Below are 15,792 nucleotides of genomic sequence, written 5' to 3'. Positions count from 1 at the left end.
CGGCATTTGGTCATCTTAAATTTCATCCCATTAATCATAGCCCAATGCTCTAATCTATCTAGATCCCTCTGCAAGGACCCTGTCCCTCAAGAGAGTCAACAGCACCTCCCAGATTGATGTCCTCAGCAAAGTTGCTAGTGGTGCATTAAGCTCCTGCATCCAGACCATTGATAAATATATTGAACAGAACTAGCCCTAGAATTGAACCATGAGAAACACTGCTGGTGACCGGTCACCAGCCAGATGTAGCCCCATTCACTACAACTCTTTGAGCTCTGCCCTTCAGCCAGTTCTTCACCCAGCACACCATGAACACGTTCACCCCACAGTTGTCCAGAGGATGCTGTGAGCTTTGTATGAAGCATTTTCCATTTCTGTGTGTTTGATTAGAATTGCAGCACTATGAAGGGTATTTAAACATAGAATCAATTCATTTAATTTGGAACATTAGCATTTGTAATAGTTCCTTGCATTAGTATATCACTTTTCTATGCAAAGCACTATCCAAATAATATTAACAAAACCTGAGATTTTAATGCATGCTTACCTTTCTAAATTAGAGGAGTACCACACCATTCTGAATTATAGTTAAATTATAGGCTCTTTGCTTCATCAACTACATACCTAGCTAACAGATTTTAAGTATCACAATACAGTTGAATAGTCTTCAAATTTAAGGTATTAAACAAAGAGGAACTCATAGAAACCATAGAATAATTTAGTTTCAAGGGGACCTCTGGAAGTCATCTGGCCTAACTTCCTGATCAAAGCAAGGTAACATGACATTTAGATCAGATTGAATATACAACATAAAAATTTAAATCCTAGGATTCTAAGCTCTACTTTTATAACTGTTTTCAGGTTTCACTCTTACGTTAGATCACAAGTAGAGAGTGATTTTATTTGGAAGGGATACCTTGCAAGGTCCCACTGAGATCTGTAGTACTTGCTTTACAATAACAGGAATAATTTCAGACACAGATGTGATGTAAAAATGTTTTAAAAATGAAAACACCTATAGCCTCATAACAATAAACTCTTGTTACTTGATGAATGTAGGGCAGAAGAAAACGAAATACATTTGATATAAATCTACTTAACTACAGTTTGAAGCTCCTAAAAGGCAGCATATTACACTCTGAGGACAGAAACTGTATTCTGAGAATTTGCTGCTGCCTTTGCAAAATAACTGCCTTCTTGTTCAAAGATATCAATGGTTAGTTAAGCTTAATAGGACATACATATTGCTTTACCTGTCTTTTCCTGTAAATATGAAATGGAGTTCAGCTAATGCAGTTCTTCGGTGTTAAGCTTTTCAAGTCAAAGTGTACTTTCCAACCATGAATTGCAAATTCATGTTATATTCTGCATCTGTTATAAAATGTACTTACCAGAGACGAATTAGATTTTTTTAATACTGGCACAATGATCTGTTCTATTCATTCTAGGTGGTATAACTAAACAATTCTAATTTTACTCCCTTTGTATAGAATACCTATCCCTGCTTTGCAAGGCTTTTAATTGTCTGTGTTATTAGTTTGATTGTCATGCTTTATTTTTTAACTATACTGGTCTTCATGAAGTTCTGTTCAAAGTAAGGAACACAGGTGAAGAGATTTTTTTGAAAGAACTGAACTTGCTGTTATTGAGTCCATTCATTGATCTATCAAGTATGTTTTCAAAATCTGAACAGTGTTCTTCATCTCTGATAAGGCATTGGTAATATTAGCTCAGGTCTGGAGAAATAATCTTTGAAGATTATTGTGTGCTGGGTTCCCACTGAGGACAACTGGAGTTCCATAGTTGAAGAAGATTTGGAATAAGCTCAGAGATTCCTGTTTCCTTATAATTACAAACTATCTTTTCTATTGATTCTGGAGAGTGCGGAGTAGCTTCTGGAGATTCTGGAGATTCTGGGTCTCACAACATTCCAATACGTGTATCAGTGTCCCTTATTTTGGACCAGTAAATACCTTCCTAGTCACATTAGCCTATAATGACATGGAGATTACACTCTGTGTATTTATGTAGTCTCCAGCTGACTTTGGTGTTGTTTCAAAACTGTGACAGATGTGTATGAAGAATAATCCTGGTCAAATCTCATGCCCTTATGTGTTGGTGTCAATTTAGGCATCCCATTACTGTATTTGAACTGGGAGAGCAAAGTGATATTTTAGTTAACTGCTAAATATGCTTAATGTTCTTTTAAAAGTGCTAGATTGAATTTCATTGCAGAAAATTGCATATTTCTGTGCTACATCTTTTTTTTTTTTTTTTTTTCACATTGTATTTCTTTCTTCTACCAAGAAGGGGGAGATTTCTTTGCCTTATGATGCGTACTCTTGTTAACTGTTAACTTGTTAGATTGATTCATGGACAGTACCACAGATGAGATCTGACCAAGAAGTAAATAAAGAAGTCTGTTACGAAGGTATTCTGATATCCCCTCCAACTGTGAGACCTGGCATGGGAATGTAGGAAGGATTAAAAAAAAAAAAAAAAAAAAGTACTAATTGCTCTTCCAGTTTTCCTAGCAATATTGCAATAGGATTCCATATGTGCCATGATGGGCACTACTTTGAAGTTCATCTACATTTTAATTCTTTCACCACAGACTGACAACTAAATAGTTTGCAATAGCTTTTGGGAAGGGTTAGCTTTGGCCAGAGATTTGAGTGTGCAGAGAACACAGGATAGAAATGACTTAGATGTCTCAGTTAACAGAATCGAATTTTTAAAATGTATTCATCATACTATTGTTGTTGGTTTGGGGGTTTTGTCATTGGTAAATAAAAATTCTGGCATTCAGAAAGCTGAGGTTATAAAGTGGTGCTGAATCAACCTTTTTGATATTGAGGAGGATCTAAAAGGAAAGTCAACTCAATTGTGAAGCATTTGGTGTGGAAAAACATTGACTCTTATTCAGGCAATCCCCCAAACCAAAATTAAATTTGAAAAGATTAATTATGTATTGTTTTCTCAAAAGAGCATAAAATAATTGATCCTAAATGGATCTGTTTGCTTGGTTTTGGTCACTGCATTTCTTGAAGCTTATTGCAGGAAAAAAAAAAAGGTCCATTTGTCAAAAGATCAAATGAAAATGAATGGAATAAAATGCCTTCCACGAAAGGAGTGTCTGTTCCTAGAAGAAAGATCTGGAAAAATTAATCAAATTAAATAAAAGGCAAGTTAAAAGTGACATGAAGGAAACAAAAAAAAGTAGAAATGAGTGGGATCCTACTGTTGCATATTTTTCAACCTATAAGAACAAAGGAGAATTTTCATTGAAATGGTAGAAGAAAGTCCAAATGATTATAGGTTCAGAAAATATGATCTAAAAGGTGCAATTAAATGAGTTGCTGAGTCTAGAAACAAGAGAAGACTTGGAGAGACATCATAACCTTCAAATAGGTAAAAGCGAGCTTCTGTGAGAAAATAGATAAATTGTTCACCATGTTCACTGAGGTTAGACCAGGAAGCGGTGAATTTAAAGTACCTCAGGAAAACTGTAGATCACATATAAGGAAGATAATAGATATCTCTGTATGAGAATAAGTGATAAGGAAGTATATTAAATCTTTGTAACTGAAGAGTTTTTAAGAACAACTTGGACAAATATCTGTTAATCATGATGCACGTTTCCATTTGGAGGAAGAGGTGAAAAGGATGTTGAGGTTCCTAATCCCATACTGCCTAGTTAATATTCCACAAAAAGGAAAAAAAGAGGCAGTTTAAACAAACAGGAATTCAAGATATCACAGATAGAAGATAAGGCTATTGTATTGAACAGCACATGAGGTATGATTCCAGGCAAAAGTAGTTGCTAAATGTTTCAAGTAATGCTTATAAGGTGTGATACAAGCTTCTGTTGCTTTAACTGACAACATCATCAGGACAAGGTTGATCTGTGCTTTGATTTTCCCCAAATTCATAATTTTATTGAATTCCCTGGGGAGTTCTTTGCTCTTTTGTTTGCAGGTTTAAATATTTTGTCCTTCTGAAACCACATGGTTTTTGAGACAGCATCATCTGAAGAGGTAGCATTTCACTGGTACAAAATGTATTTGGCTTTTTTTCCTAAAGGAGGGCATTTAACCTTAAAAAAGGTTCTCTGCTGTCCCTTGCAGAGGAGAGGATGTTAGTAAGTAGTTATATTTGGCTATTATGTTGTAAATCAGGTAATAGTCTGCATATAGCAATGTAATGTTTCAAGAATGGCAACATATCTTTTGACTTTTTTTTTTTTTTTTTAATGTACAGAAATCTGATTAGCTGATTTTTCCTTGATCTTTGTCTTTAACTTTGGCTAGGGTTATTAACTTCCTATAACTGGGAATTTCTGTGATTTTCACTCAGTTACTTTGTCTAATTCTACTTTGTCTCCTCAGGACATTATGTGTACAGTCTAAGGAACGCTGTGAGTCTGTGCTTGGGATTGTAGGTCTGCAGTGGCCAGAAGATACTGACTGCACTCAGTTTCCAGATGAGAACTCAGACAACCAAACTTGTCTAACACCAGATGAAGGTGTAGAAGGTAACTCCTATGAATACATGTAACAGGAAATTAAAGATTTAATTAGGTTCCCAATGTAACTTCCCCCCCCCCCCCCCCCCCCCCTATACCTCCTCTTTAAATTATAATACCTAATCTGAGGGAATTATTCCAAACTGGGTTTCAGGGAATTTGGATACCTACTATTTGTAGATAAGAGGAAGTTCTCATAAGAAATCTGTTCGAGGGGAGGATTAATTACCCTCAACTTGTGAAACTCAGTGTTTGAGATTTGTTACTAACACCACACCTACTGCTCATTTGTGCTTTTATACTTCACTTTTTTATCTATTTAGATGCTATAATAATGCTTTTCTAACCAGAAGGCAGAGTCCAGGCAATCTTAAAAAATCTGAGCCCCATGACAGCTCTGAGAAAAATAGTGTAATGTTAGTGTCTTTTACAGCTATTTTTTACTCTTGGTTTTTGTTTGGGGAAAGTTTTGTAGAGAGTTGTGCCAAACCAGCTTCAGTAGCAACTGACAAATTTCAGTTTTCGAGTTCAGACATAATAATCATTGTGGGTATGAACATGGAACAAAAGACTGAAATTGCCTTAAATGCTTCTGGATATCTTTTGTATGTATGAAGAGAGAAGCTGTGCAGCTTTTCCTTCTGCAATCGTCATTGGATGTGAAATCTGTGGGGATTCTGACATGTCTTTTCTTTTTCTTGTCAAAACGCTGGTAAAGTATCTGGGAAAATAGTGAGATGGTATGTGCTACAGTGCCTGCAATATGCTGATCATGTTCAGTTCTCACTGTTCTCCTCCTACTCACCTCTGTGGTGATGATGGTCTTTCCACAGCCTTGACCTTACTCGGAGAAAGCAATGAGCAGAAGCTAGTTAGTCTGCAGTTCTTTTAGCGAAGATGTATTGCTGTGAATATAGTGAAGGAATCATGAAGAAACAGTGAAGCATATGTAATTAGTACTATTTCTTCAAGCAAAAGTCCATGTGCACATATATCACTGTGAGGATTTTATAAAGATGTGTAATACCATAGTAATGAAGTCCTCTGTTGTGGGACTCTTCAGAGGCAAGGAGATAATTTCCCTCTACAGCAGTGAGCTGATGGAAAGGAATTATCCTTTATTACACGGCAGTTTGTAGGAAAGGGAAAGTAAGACTTTGGCACAACAAGGTGAGTTAAACTAAAATAATGTGATTTAATTTTCTCAGGTATCATATGTCTCTTAATCTTCCTCCCTATGTTATTGGATCATTTGGCATTGAAATCTAACATAGAATGGCTATATTTTAAATATGGTACTGCATAGAGGACTAGTGTGTTCTGTTTCTAGAGATAAATTCTGTTCACTTATAAAAATTATAGTTCAGAAACATTCTCACTTTAATTAGAAAGATTCTGCCTAGTAAGCTGATTCACTGCTTATTGATCATTTTAGCACTGAAAGAGATATTCCTGGAAAATCAATGAAAAAAGAAGTGTTTTTAGTATTCTCTTAGAAACAGTGAAACTAATTAAGGAGCCTTATCAGAGTTGTTTTGAGTTCACACTGCTAGAATTTTTGTTGATGCAGAGCCAGATTTCTTTTGACTACCAATGTTGGTCAGAAAGTCTGAGACATTTAAAATCTTATATAAATATTTCTGAAAAAAAAAAATGTAACAGAAGAAATCAAGCTTCTGAGAGCATTTAAATTTCCAACACAAGCTGTAATTGACAGAGTTATTACAATGTGCTGAATTGCTTAACTTCTCTTCCAGCCAGTGCTGAATCCAAGAATACTACTGGCCAAGACAGTATGCACTGTAAACTTAGTTCTTTTTGTAATGAGTTATTCTTAAATGTTGGCAGTATAGTTCACATACCTTTTTATCATTAGAATGTTTTTTTTTAAGGCTTCTGAGTTAATTGATGATATTTTTCATACAACTGTTTATTGAATCCTAAAATTTACTCAAGAAACGGCATGGTATTAAATATCTGAGAGGTTTTGCAGGAAGGGAAAAAACGTATGATGGAGGCTATACATCAAAGTCAGTGACATGTACAGTGTGAAAAAATGGGGTTTAGCCATTTAAATGGGTTTTTCAAAACCATCTAAATAAAGCTTTCTCAAAATTGTACCTGTAAGATGGGGCGGAAGCAATATAAGGGTTAATTAGTGAGCATTTATAGCTGATTTTTAAAATTCAGCCCAAATATTATTTTTTTTATCCTGGGATTTTCTCATAGTCATTTCAGTGCATCAGATTATCTGTTCCTGCTTCACACAACACCACAGCAGTAAGAAAAGTAGCTAGAAAGTCCACGCCCACAATCTGAACGTTGTATGCCAGTTATTTGGCAAAGCTTTGAAATCTGACAGAGCATAGCATGTGAGGGAGAGCTCTGGAAAATGTTGCTCCACCCCATTCACAGTGCAATTGTTTAGTGTTGCCTGCTACATAGTTCCAGTTTAGTGTCACACAAGCTTTCTATTCCTGTCATTTACCCTTCACAAATGGTCACAGTGATAAATAAGTAAGTACCCATGTGATGATTAAACTTGCACAGCTATAGAATCTTGTTTCTCCCTGTTCCTTGTCATTGACAGAATGCTCACCCAGTCACTTCAAGTGCCGTTCTGGGAGGTGTGTCCTGGCATCCAGAAGATGTGATGGTCAAGCTGACTGTGAAGATGATAGTGATGAGGACAGCTGTGGTAAATAAATTCGATGAGTTGGATCTTTTGAATGGAGAGTAGTTGAAGGTTTAGAAAATTAGTTTTGTTTTTCCTTCAGTTATTTGAACCATAGCCTTACAGGTTGGAGGATAAGCCCCTTTTTCTATAAGAAAAATAGGTTGAAAGGTGTTGTTTTTTTTTTTAAGACTAGTAGCTGTAAAAATACTTTAGCAAGCATCCTTCTTGATTAATGTCAACACAATTTATGATATTTGATCATTTAGATTCTGCTAACTGTATTCCAGGATGTTTGGGTGTTCCTTTAGTAATTAAGATTAAAACATGCTGCAGATTTAATTCTTTTGATATTGCTGGGGGTTCTACTGAGCTAAAAATTGACTTCCTGGCAGTTTAAGTCTTGAATTCATATATACAGTTTTAAATTTATACACAGTAATGTTCTCATAATGATGTATTGACAGAAGATCTGTGTCGCTGAAGTGGATTCTGTACTGCAAGTGTTTTTTCAGACTGGTCATTCTCAAGCTGTAGGTACAAGGATAAAGTGGTAACCACAAAGTTTATTCTCCGGTATATTTCTGAGTTTACTTATGGTAGAGATGCTCTTGACTTTTAACTTAAGGGGATGTATTGAGCCTGAGAATAACCAACAAATATCTTGGTCATTATTTATCCTTGTACGTGCTGGCAGGAGAATTTTGAGAAGGAGGAAGGAGTTTATACTATATCATTATATGACTAAGTTGTAGCCTCCATGGAATTCTGCATGCTGGCCTGGCATCCCTAGGGGCAAAGAGAATAATCACTAAGGATTTAGAGAAGAGGTGTGAATATTAGTAAAGGATTGGAAAACATTCCAACGGAGTAGGGCTAAGGTCCACAACCTTTTTTTTTTTTTTAAATAAAGAGGAGGTTAAGTTGGAAGCACAGTTTATGTGAGCAGCAAAACTGTGTCAGTCAAAGACTTTCTACTCAGCTCCACAAAAATAGAATAAGACACAACACCTGAAAGCTGAAGCTAGGTTAAGATTTAAGCTTGACAGCTCTATAAAATTCTTCTTTTTTAAGAGCAGATTTTTTAGTGATTGAACTAACCAGGGGCTTATTTATCACTAAGGCACTTAGTCTCTGGGAGTTTTCAAATCATGCATGTATTCTCTCTCATCTTTCTGTCCTATTTCCCTCCCCCTGCAAAAAGAAAGTATAAAGAAAAAAATAATATGCTCACTGAAACAGGATTTAATACTAAGTTGTTCTCTTGTTTGTATTATAAAGGAAAGGCAGAGCTGATGATCACAGTGACTCTTTCAGAGTTTTTAATCTCTTTACCTTTGAATCAATTGTCTCAATTGTCCTCCCTGCCAAATATTTTTTGTTGCCACCTGTTCTTAATTCCTTAGAACACTAATTGCTATACATCTTTTAGGATAATTTTATTCTCCTAGACTTTAACATATGAAATATTGCTCTAATATATAACATTCATTTCTCGAGTGGATCTCTCTCTGTGTTTATAGTCTAGACAGAATGTCACTAGCAATCAGCAGAATTCTTATCAGTTTCTATAAATATGGAAGACTGTATCTGCTAGGAAATTACTGCGGTCAGAGTGACATTACATTGACCAGGGGTAATACTGTTACTGAAGAACAGAAAGTCCTTGTAGTGCTCCAGAAGTAAGTCTAACTCATTTATATTCCATGTGTGCAAGACAAATTCAAAACCTGATGATCTTTCCATGTGTAAATGGCTAACTCACATTTTATTAGATTTATCCTTTGAAATTGGTTTTATACTATTAAATAACAGACAGCTTTTATATTAAAAGCCTTGTATTTGAAGTGTCTTAAATGACAGGCATGGAACACTTTCACAGTGCAGGGAGAAGGAGGTTGAAGAAGACTAGCTACAGCTTTTGGATGCTCAAGCTACTCTGGCCAAAAATGTCCAGAGCAGTCCAAAGGGACTAAAGTATATTCTGCCCATGTGAAGTAGAGCTGTATTCAGCTGTCTCCTCCTGTTAGAAATCCCTGTCATACTTTTACATGATCTTTGTGAGAGGAAATCTCACCCATGCAATTGCAGCAAAGTCCTAAGACTTCGGTGCCATTTAGACTAGGATTTGGGGAGAAAATTTGACCCAGATTTCTGAATGTGAGACTTCTGAGTGCATTTCAGTAAAGTGTGGGGAAGATAATTTCTGAAAATTATTATTATAGACATCAAGAGAGTTTGTGGTATTAAATATGCTTGATTGTAATTGTTCATATTAATTTACTGGCTGCTGAACAATGCCTCTGGCAGGGAGCAGAAGAGGGTCCTGGAAGAGTACTAAACTGAGGACATAACATTCAAAACCAGCATCATCCTTCACTATATTCTTCAATCTGACTGTGGTATTCTAGTTGAGAGAAAAATGTGGTGGTATTAATGTTAATGACTTAATAAGTGCATGGGGAATATATGTGTGAATAACAAATGGTAACTTGCTTCATATTTTGAAGAAAAATGAAGGTAAGATCATATGTGAATCCCTGTATCTTGGCAAAACACGTTTAAGATGGGGATAATGTAAATATGGACAAGTTTTTCTACCTCTTCCATTTCATTGTCATTACATTAAACTGTATGTCACAAAAATAGAGAAGAAACATAAACACACCAAATAAATGGTAGATGGCTTCTACCAACAAAACAGTGTATTGGTACACTGAATTTAGTAAGTTTTTCCTAGGGAATTGTCTCTATATTTGTCAATGTTGTACTCAAAGATAAATTTTGGGGAGTCACAGTACACTTCACAGTGTAACACTATAATGTGTGATGAAGGGGAAAAGCAAACTTTTTTAATTGTAAACACTCTGCTGAAAAATTACAAGGTTCATAAATTATATATTTTTTTAAGCTTTTCTATTTTATTTTTATGTCATGTTCCTAATATGACTGACATTCTTTGTTCTTTATTAAAGGTTTAGTTTGGTTTCAATTAATTTTTCATTAATAGTTTTCACAAATATTGTCAAGAAGGAGACCTGGAAAATGGTGATACCCAAGAAAGTTCTTTGATCATGTGGAATTAGTTTCACAGGTTCAGGGCTATTTATTTCTCTGTGCTGTAACTTTTATTTTATGTTTTTTTGAATCTAAACAAAATCACTCCACACACCCAGTTGCAGTTAAAACATGAGTAGATTTTTCCAGTAATGGTATGAGCTAGTAGTGATTCTCTAGTTCATGTTTGTAAAATACTCACTTCTGAAATAACACTTTTTGGAAACAATGTATCTACGTAGTAATTTACTGCTGATACGCTGCTGTAGTTCAAGTCCAGGCAAGCAGAGGTGCTGCTTCAAATGCAGTTTGTGAGCTTATACCTCCACTATTTGCGTGTGGGGACATCAGGGCTGTCACCTGAATTTGAGCTTGGATTAAAATGAAAACTAGTATTATGGTCTATACAAGGCAATCAAACCATCTGTTTTGATGTCAGGATAACACATGGGTTTTATGGCTTCCTATAAAACCAGAATGTCAGATGTGCAGGACATTAGTATGGCAAAGTATTTAAGCTGGTAGCACACTGAAGTGCTTTATTAGTTGATGGAAATAAATAGTGAAATAAAACAAGAGAAAACACTTTTCTAAAGTGTACCTTAGGCCATTCTTAATTTCCCCTAGCTGACTAACAGGAATTCTACTGTCAAAGCACTTTGACACAGTTTTATAAGTATTCCTCTTGAAATCAGAAAGTCTGGTTAGCAGGACTTTGAAGAGATAATAATGCAGTGTTTTCCCTGCACAATAATACAACCTCTTGAAGTTTCATACAGCCGTTGGGTCCTTCTAATCTTTTAAAACTAGTTTGCTCTCAGATTATGGAACCAGGAAAACTGTTTGTGGTCAATACTTAACAGCATCTCTACCTTTCATTGTGATCTGCTTTAGATTCTGTTTCAGCACTGCCAGAAAGAATTACATATTTCTACACTGTTTCATGGAGATTCCATGCTGTCATAGAATTTGCTTTTGAAAGACCAAAGGTCTGTGTGGTATTCTTTTAAAGGAAACTCTACAGACTTCAGGATTAGCATAAGTTTAAATATTACTGGTAAATGTATTTCAAGAGTACTTGTGTATGGGCTAAGTGAGCTAATTAAACTATTACTTATAGATATGTGTAGCATAATATAGATTATTATTTTAAAAGCACTGAAGTGTTATGAAGTGTTATATATTTTATACCCATTTATCAAGTGTGCACTGTGACAATCTTATTTCAATTTCTTTGTTAGTAACTATTCTTGGTATCTTTTAAAATTTATATTGCAAGCGAAAAAATTTTGGGTGTTTCAGGATTATTAAGGAAGAAGAAAACAGTTGATCTGATATTGCATACAGTTGTTTCAAAATTGTGCTTCTCTGCCTCCAGGTTGTAGAGAAAGGGGTCTTTGGGAGTGTCCTTTGAAGAAGCTGTGCATCAAACACACTATGATTTGTGATGGTTTCCCGGACTGCCCTGACATGATGGATGAAAAAAACTGCTGTAAGGGCTTATGCAGTTTGTTAGTCCTGTAAAGGGCTGATAACATTCCTGGGATCAATAAATGAAAGTAAAAAAGTTTTCTACAGACAGAAAGGCTTAGTCATTCCCTCAGTTTCCTTTTCAGTTTTTCTATAGCACCAATTTATCTCTTTCCTCATCTTGTGTTCTCTGTTGTTCACATCCTTGGATCTTTGCTGTCTCCTTGGTCACTCTGGTCCTCTTCTTTTTTTCCTCTTTCTTCCTTCTTTTGTCTTTATGCTGCTTTTTTTTATTCCTTCTAGCTTCTTGACTCCTTTTGTCAGCTTTTCTCAACTTCATTCCATATAGGTATAGCTGGTCACTGCTCTTTTTTTGTTGATTTCCACTTGATTTTCTTTCTGATCTGTTCCTCAGTAAATTTCACATGCCTCCCTGCTTTGTTTGATTTCTCTTCTGCTTGACGTTTCTTAGATTCTGTCTCACCACTTGGCTCCACAGGCTTCTTCTACAATCCAACTATGATAAGTGTTGGAGATATAAAACTTAGTATGGTACACTGATACGGGTGTACTGTCCGTGGGCAGTGTAAGTTGACTCAAAGTGCTGACAGTGTGCAGTAGGCCCCCTGGTCCCCTGAAGGAGCTGCCCTGTGTTCTGTCCACTGTGAACTGACTTAGTGGGATGGGAGGAGGTGAAAGACCTGCAAATGATTGCAGCTGCTTTGCAAGCTCCCACCCTATATGCAAAGCTAGGAGTGGGTACCATGAGATGTTAGCTTCACTTTCATGAATATATTAGTGGTACTCCTAATTCTCTTCTTTTGAAGAAAACATGGTGTGTGGGCATGTCCCCAAGACAAGGAACTAGAAAAGACATACTGGGTAACACTCAGCCTGCACAAGAAAGAAGAAATTCTTGGTAAACTAGGTTGAAAGCTGAAATTTCAGTTCTCTGGGCAATCCTGGGTCTGTAGGATATAATTTTACAATTTAAAAAAAGTTGCTCCTGAGTCTCTAGACTTCTGTTGGCAGGGACAGGATGGTAGACACATATTATGTGCTATATGGAGCATATGAATATATTTGCTAAAATGATTAGCAGCCTGCATATATCACTAGATTTAAATGTTTCTTTTTGCAAAGAGGCAGCTCACAGAATGTTTCCTATTCTGCTTTTCATTGTGAAGATTATACCATGTGACTTCCAAGCCATCTGTGTACTGTAATCTAAAAAAAGGAAGCCACCTTCTATTAAAGTGATTTGCTCATGATCACACATTAAGACCACAATTCTCCAAGGGCTTAGGTTAAGCTAGTTTGTAATTAGACTATATTTCCTCTTCGTTTTGTGTCGGGGCTTGAATATTCCAAAATGGCAGCAAAATTTCCCCAGCTGAGGGCTTCCAGCTTTTGAAATATGCTCTCTCTGAAAGGCAGAGTTAGAGAGCTTTTTCTAGTTTTGCACACTTTATTCCAGAATCAGAAAGATCACTTATGTCAGTGTAGGCACCACTGCCTGCTCTATCTCTATGGTTTTCACTATGGAGTATTTTTTGCACTACTGTTGCAAATAAATTTGTTTTGTATGACAGTATAAATGCTATACAACAGACAGACATAGACACAACGTGAATGCAGCTTCCTTCTGGGCATACTCGCCCTCTGCCCTATCCCAGCTTTTCAAGTTCCCTAATGATGGCATTTATAGAAGCTGGAAGAGAAGCGTGTTAGTGAGGAGGATATTGTAATGCTACACACCTGCCTTTTGGGAGGGGGGTTGTTATGGTTGGGGGAAAGCTGAAAGTCCCTTGCAAATGGAACTCTTGCGGTTCCTACACTGGACAGAGATTCAGGATATCCCTGTCTAATGCTGCCAGCTGGCAGCCAACTGTGAGCTGGAGCATGTCTATCTGTACATCAGCTCCCTGTCTCTAAAGTGGAGATAAAAACAATTCCATGATTTCAAATAGCAAAGCAGAATCGAAAAGTGAATATAGAATTGCTGGGGATGAAAGCAAATAAATATGCATTACAGTAAAATATTTTTTTTCAAAGAATGTGAAGAAATGAACAGATTTAGAGCAGTCTCCTAAATAGCATGAAACAATATTTTCACTTAAAGCTTATGAGAGGCTTAGACAGGTTTCATATGACAAGATGACAAATGATGCTAAGTAATCACAGATCTTGCCTTTTCCAGACACCCTTCCTTCTCTTTGAGTTGTGATGCCCTCTGACACTGTGTGGCAGCAACTACCTTCTGCCTCAGTGATGTCCATCCTGAATTTTGTTGCAAATCTGTCTTACTTTCATAGACTTATAGAATGGTTTGGGTTGGAAGGAACCTTTAACATCATCTAGTTCCACCCCCCTGCCATGGGCAGGGACACCTTCCACTAGACCAGGTTGCTCAAAGCCCCGTCCAACCTGGCCTTGAACACTGCCAGGGAGGGGGCAGCCACAGCTTCTCTGGGCAACCTGTGCCAGTGTCTCACCACCCTCATAGTGAAGAATTTCTTCCTTATATCTAAATCTACTCTCTTTCAGTTTAAAGCCATTACCCCTTGTCCTATCACTACACTCCCTGACAAAGAGTCTCTCTCCATCTTTCCTGTAGCCCCCTTTAAGTATTTGCAGGCCACTGTAAGGTGTCCCCTGAAGCCTTCTCTTCTCCAGGCTGAACAACCCCAACTCTCTCAGCCTGTCCTCATAAGCAGGTCCATGTACTTTGTATGTTGGGGGCCCCAGAGCTGGACACAGTGCTGCAGGTGGGGTCTCATGAGAGCAGAGTAGAGGAGGAGAATCATCTCCCTTGACCTGATGTCACACTTCTTTTGATGCAGCCCAAGATACAGTTGGCTTTCTGGACTGCAAGTGCACGTTGCTGGCTCATGTAGAGCTTCTAGTCAGCCATCACCTTCAAGTCATTCTCCTCAGGGCTGCTCTCACTCCATTCTCTGCCCAACCTGTGTTTGTGCTTGGGATTGCCCTGACCCATGGGCAGGACCTTGCACTTGGCCTTGTGGAACTTCATGAGGTTTGCATAGACCCACCTCTCAAGTCTGTCCAGGTCCCTCTGGATGACATCCCTTCCCTCCAGCGTGTCGACCACAGCACACAGCTTGGCATCATTGGCAAACTTGCTGAGGGTGCACTCAATCCCACTTTCTTGCTTCTTAAATCTGATTTGTGCCTACCTTTACCCTCATTCTCATTTTTTTGGTATCAGTGTGATCACATTGATCATTTCTTTCTCAGAGTAAACCATGTTTTTGTCCTCTCAGCATTTTGTGAAGAGAGTGAACTTGAATGTGCCAACCATGAATGTGTTCCACGTGAGCTCTGGTGTGATGGGCAAGCAGACTGCAGTGACAGCTCAGATGAATGGGACTGTGGTAAGTTTCTGTCCTAGCGTACTCTGCCTGGAAGTTATGTTTGGGTGATGGTAGTAATCACTGGATTTAGAATACAATTGCAGTGGTGGAGAGATGCTCCTTTTATTACCAAAGGGAGGCCGTGTTGAGGTTGGAAAAGCATGCAAGAAAGTGCGCAAAAAGAAGGAAAGGCTCAGTGTGAAGTGTCACAGTGCAAAGAAATAAGAAAAGTGACATGGCGGGGAGCTTCTAAAATGTGTGGATGGTGTGTAAAATCTGGAAAGTGGTGTGGATAGAAGAGAGAGTAGGAAGACATTCAGATGTAGAACTCATTTGGGCAAAACTTCTAAGCCCTGATTCTGTACTTGTGAAAATCAGTGTGAAATTCCCACTGACTGCAATGGTGCAGGTTCAGAGCTTATGAGAAGATTAGTCCCACTGGGTCCGCTTTGCACTGGCTGAAGACCTGCAGAATGATGTAACCTGCTATTGTTACCTATATTTAGATTAGACCTCATGCTTTTATGTGTTGTTAAAATAGAACTTTCTAAGTATTATTCTTTAAATAAAAATTAAGGTGGATTTCAAAAAAAATGCACTGAAAAGAAGCGGGTTGGAAAGTGGTAGTATGTCCTCTGAGGCTTCACTGAGTTAACATGTATTTCTGTACATGACAGGACTTTATATTACTG

At 37.3% G+C, this 15,792-nt stretch overlaps 1 protein-coding gene across 2 annotated transcripts in view; it reads left to right on the top strand.

Annotated features, from left to right (window-relative positions):
- CORIN (corin, serine peptidase) overlaps positions 1-15,792 on the top strand; it is a 179,254-nt gene that overhangs the window by 138,076 nt on the left and 25,386 nt on the right. For both annotated transcript variants that reach the window (XM_074904747.1, XM_074904748.1), the window contains exons 12-15: positions 4,389-4,534; positions 7,116-7,223; positions 11,635-11,748; positions 15,011-15,121. In XM_074904747.1, coding sequence (XP_074760848.1) covers positions 4,389-4,534; positions 7,116-7,223; positions 11,635-11,748; positions 15,011-15,121 — 479 coding nt within the window. The remainder of the gene's footprint in view (positions 1-4,388; positions 4,535-7,115; positions 7,224-11,634; positions 11,749-15,010; positions 15,122-15,792) is intronic.

This window comes from Athene noctua, chromosome 4 (assembly GCF_965140245.1).
Source record: "Athene noctua chromosome 4, bAthNoc1.hap1.1, whole genome shotgun sequence".
Taxonomy (NCBI): domain Eukaryota; kingdom Metazoa; phylum Chordata; class Aves; order Strigiformes; family Strigidae; genus Athene; species Athene noctua.
This window is presented reverse-complemented; position numbering and strand designations above follow the sequence as displayed.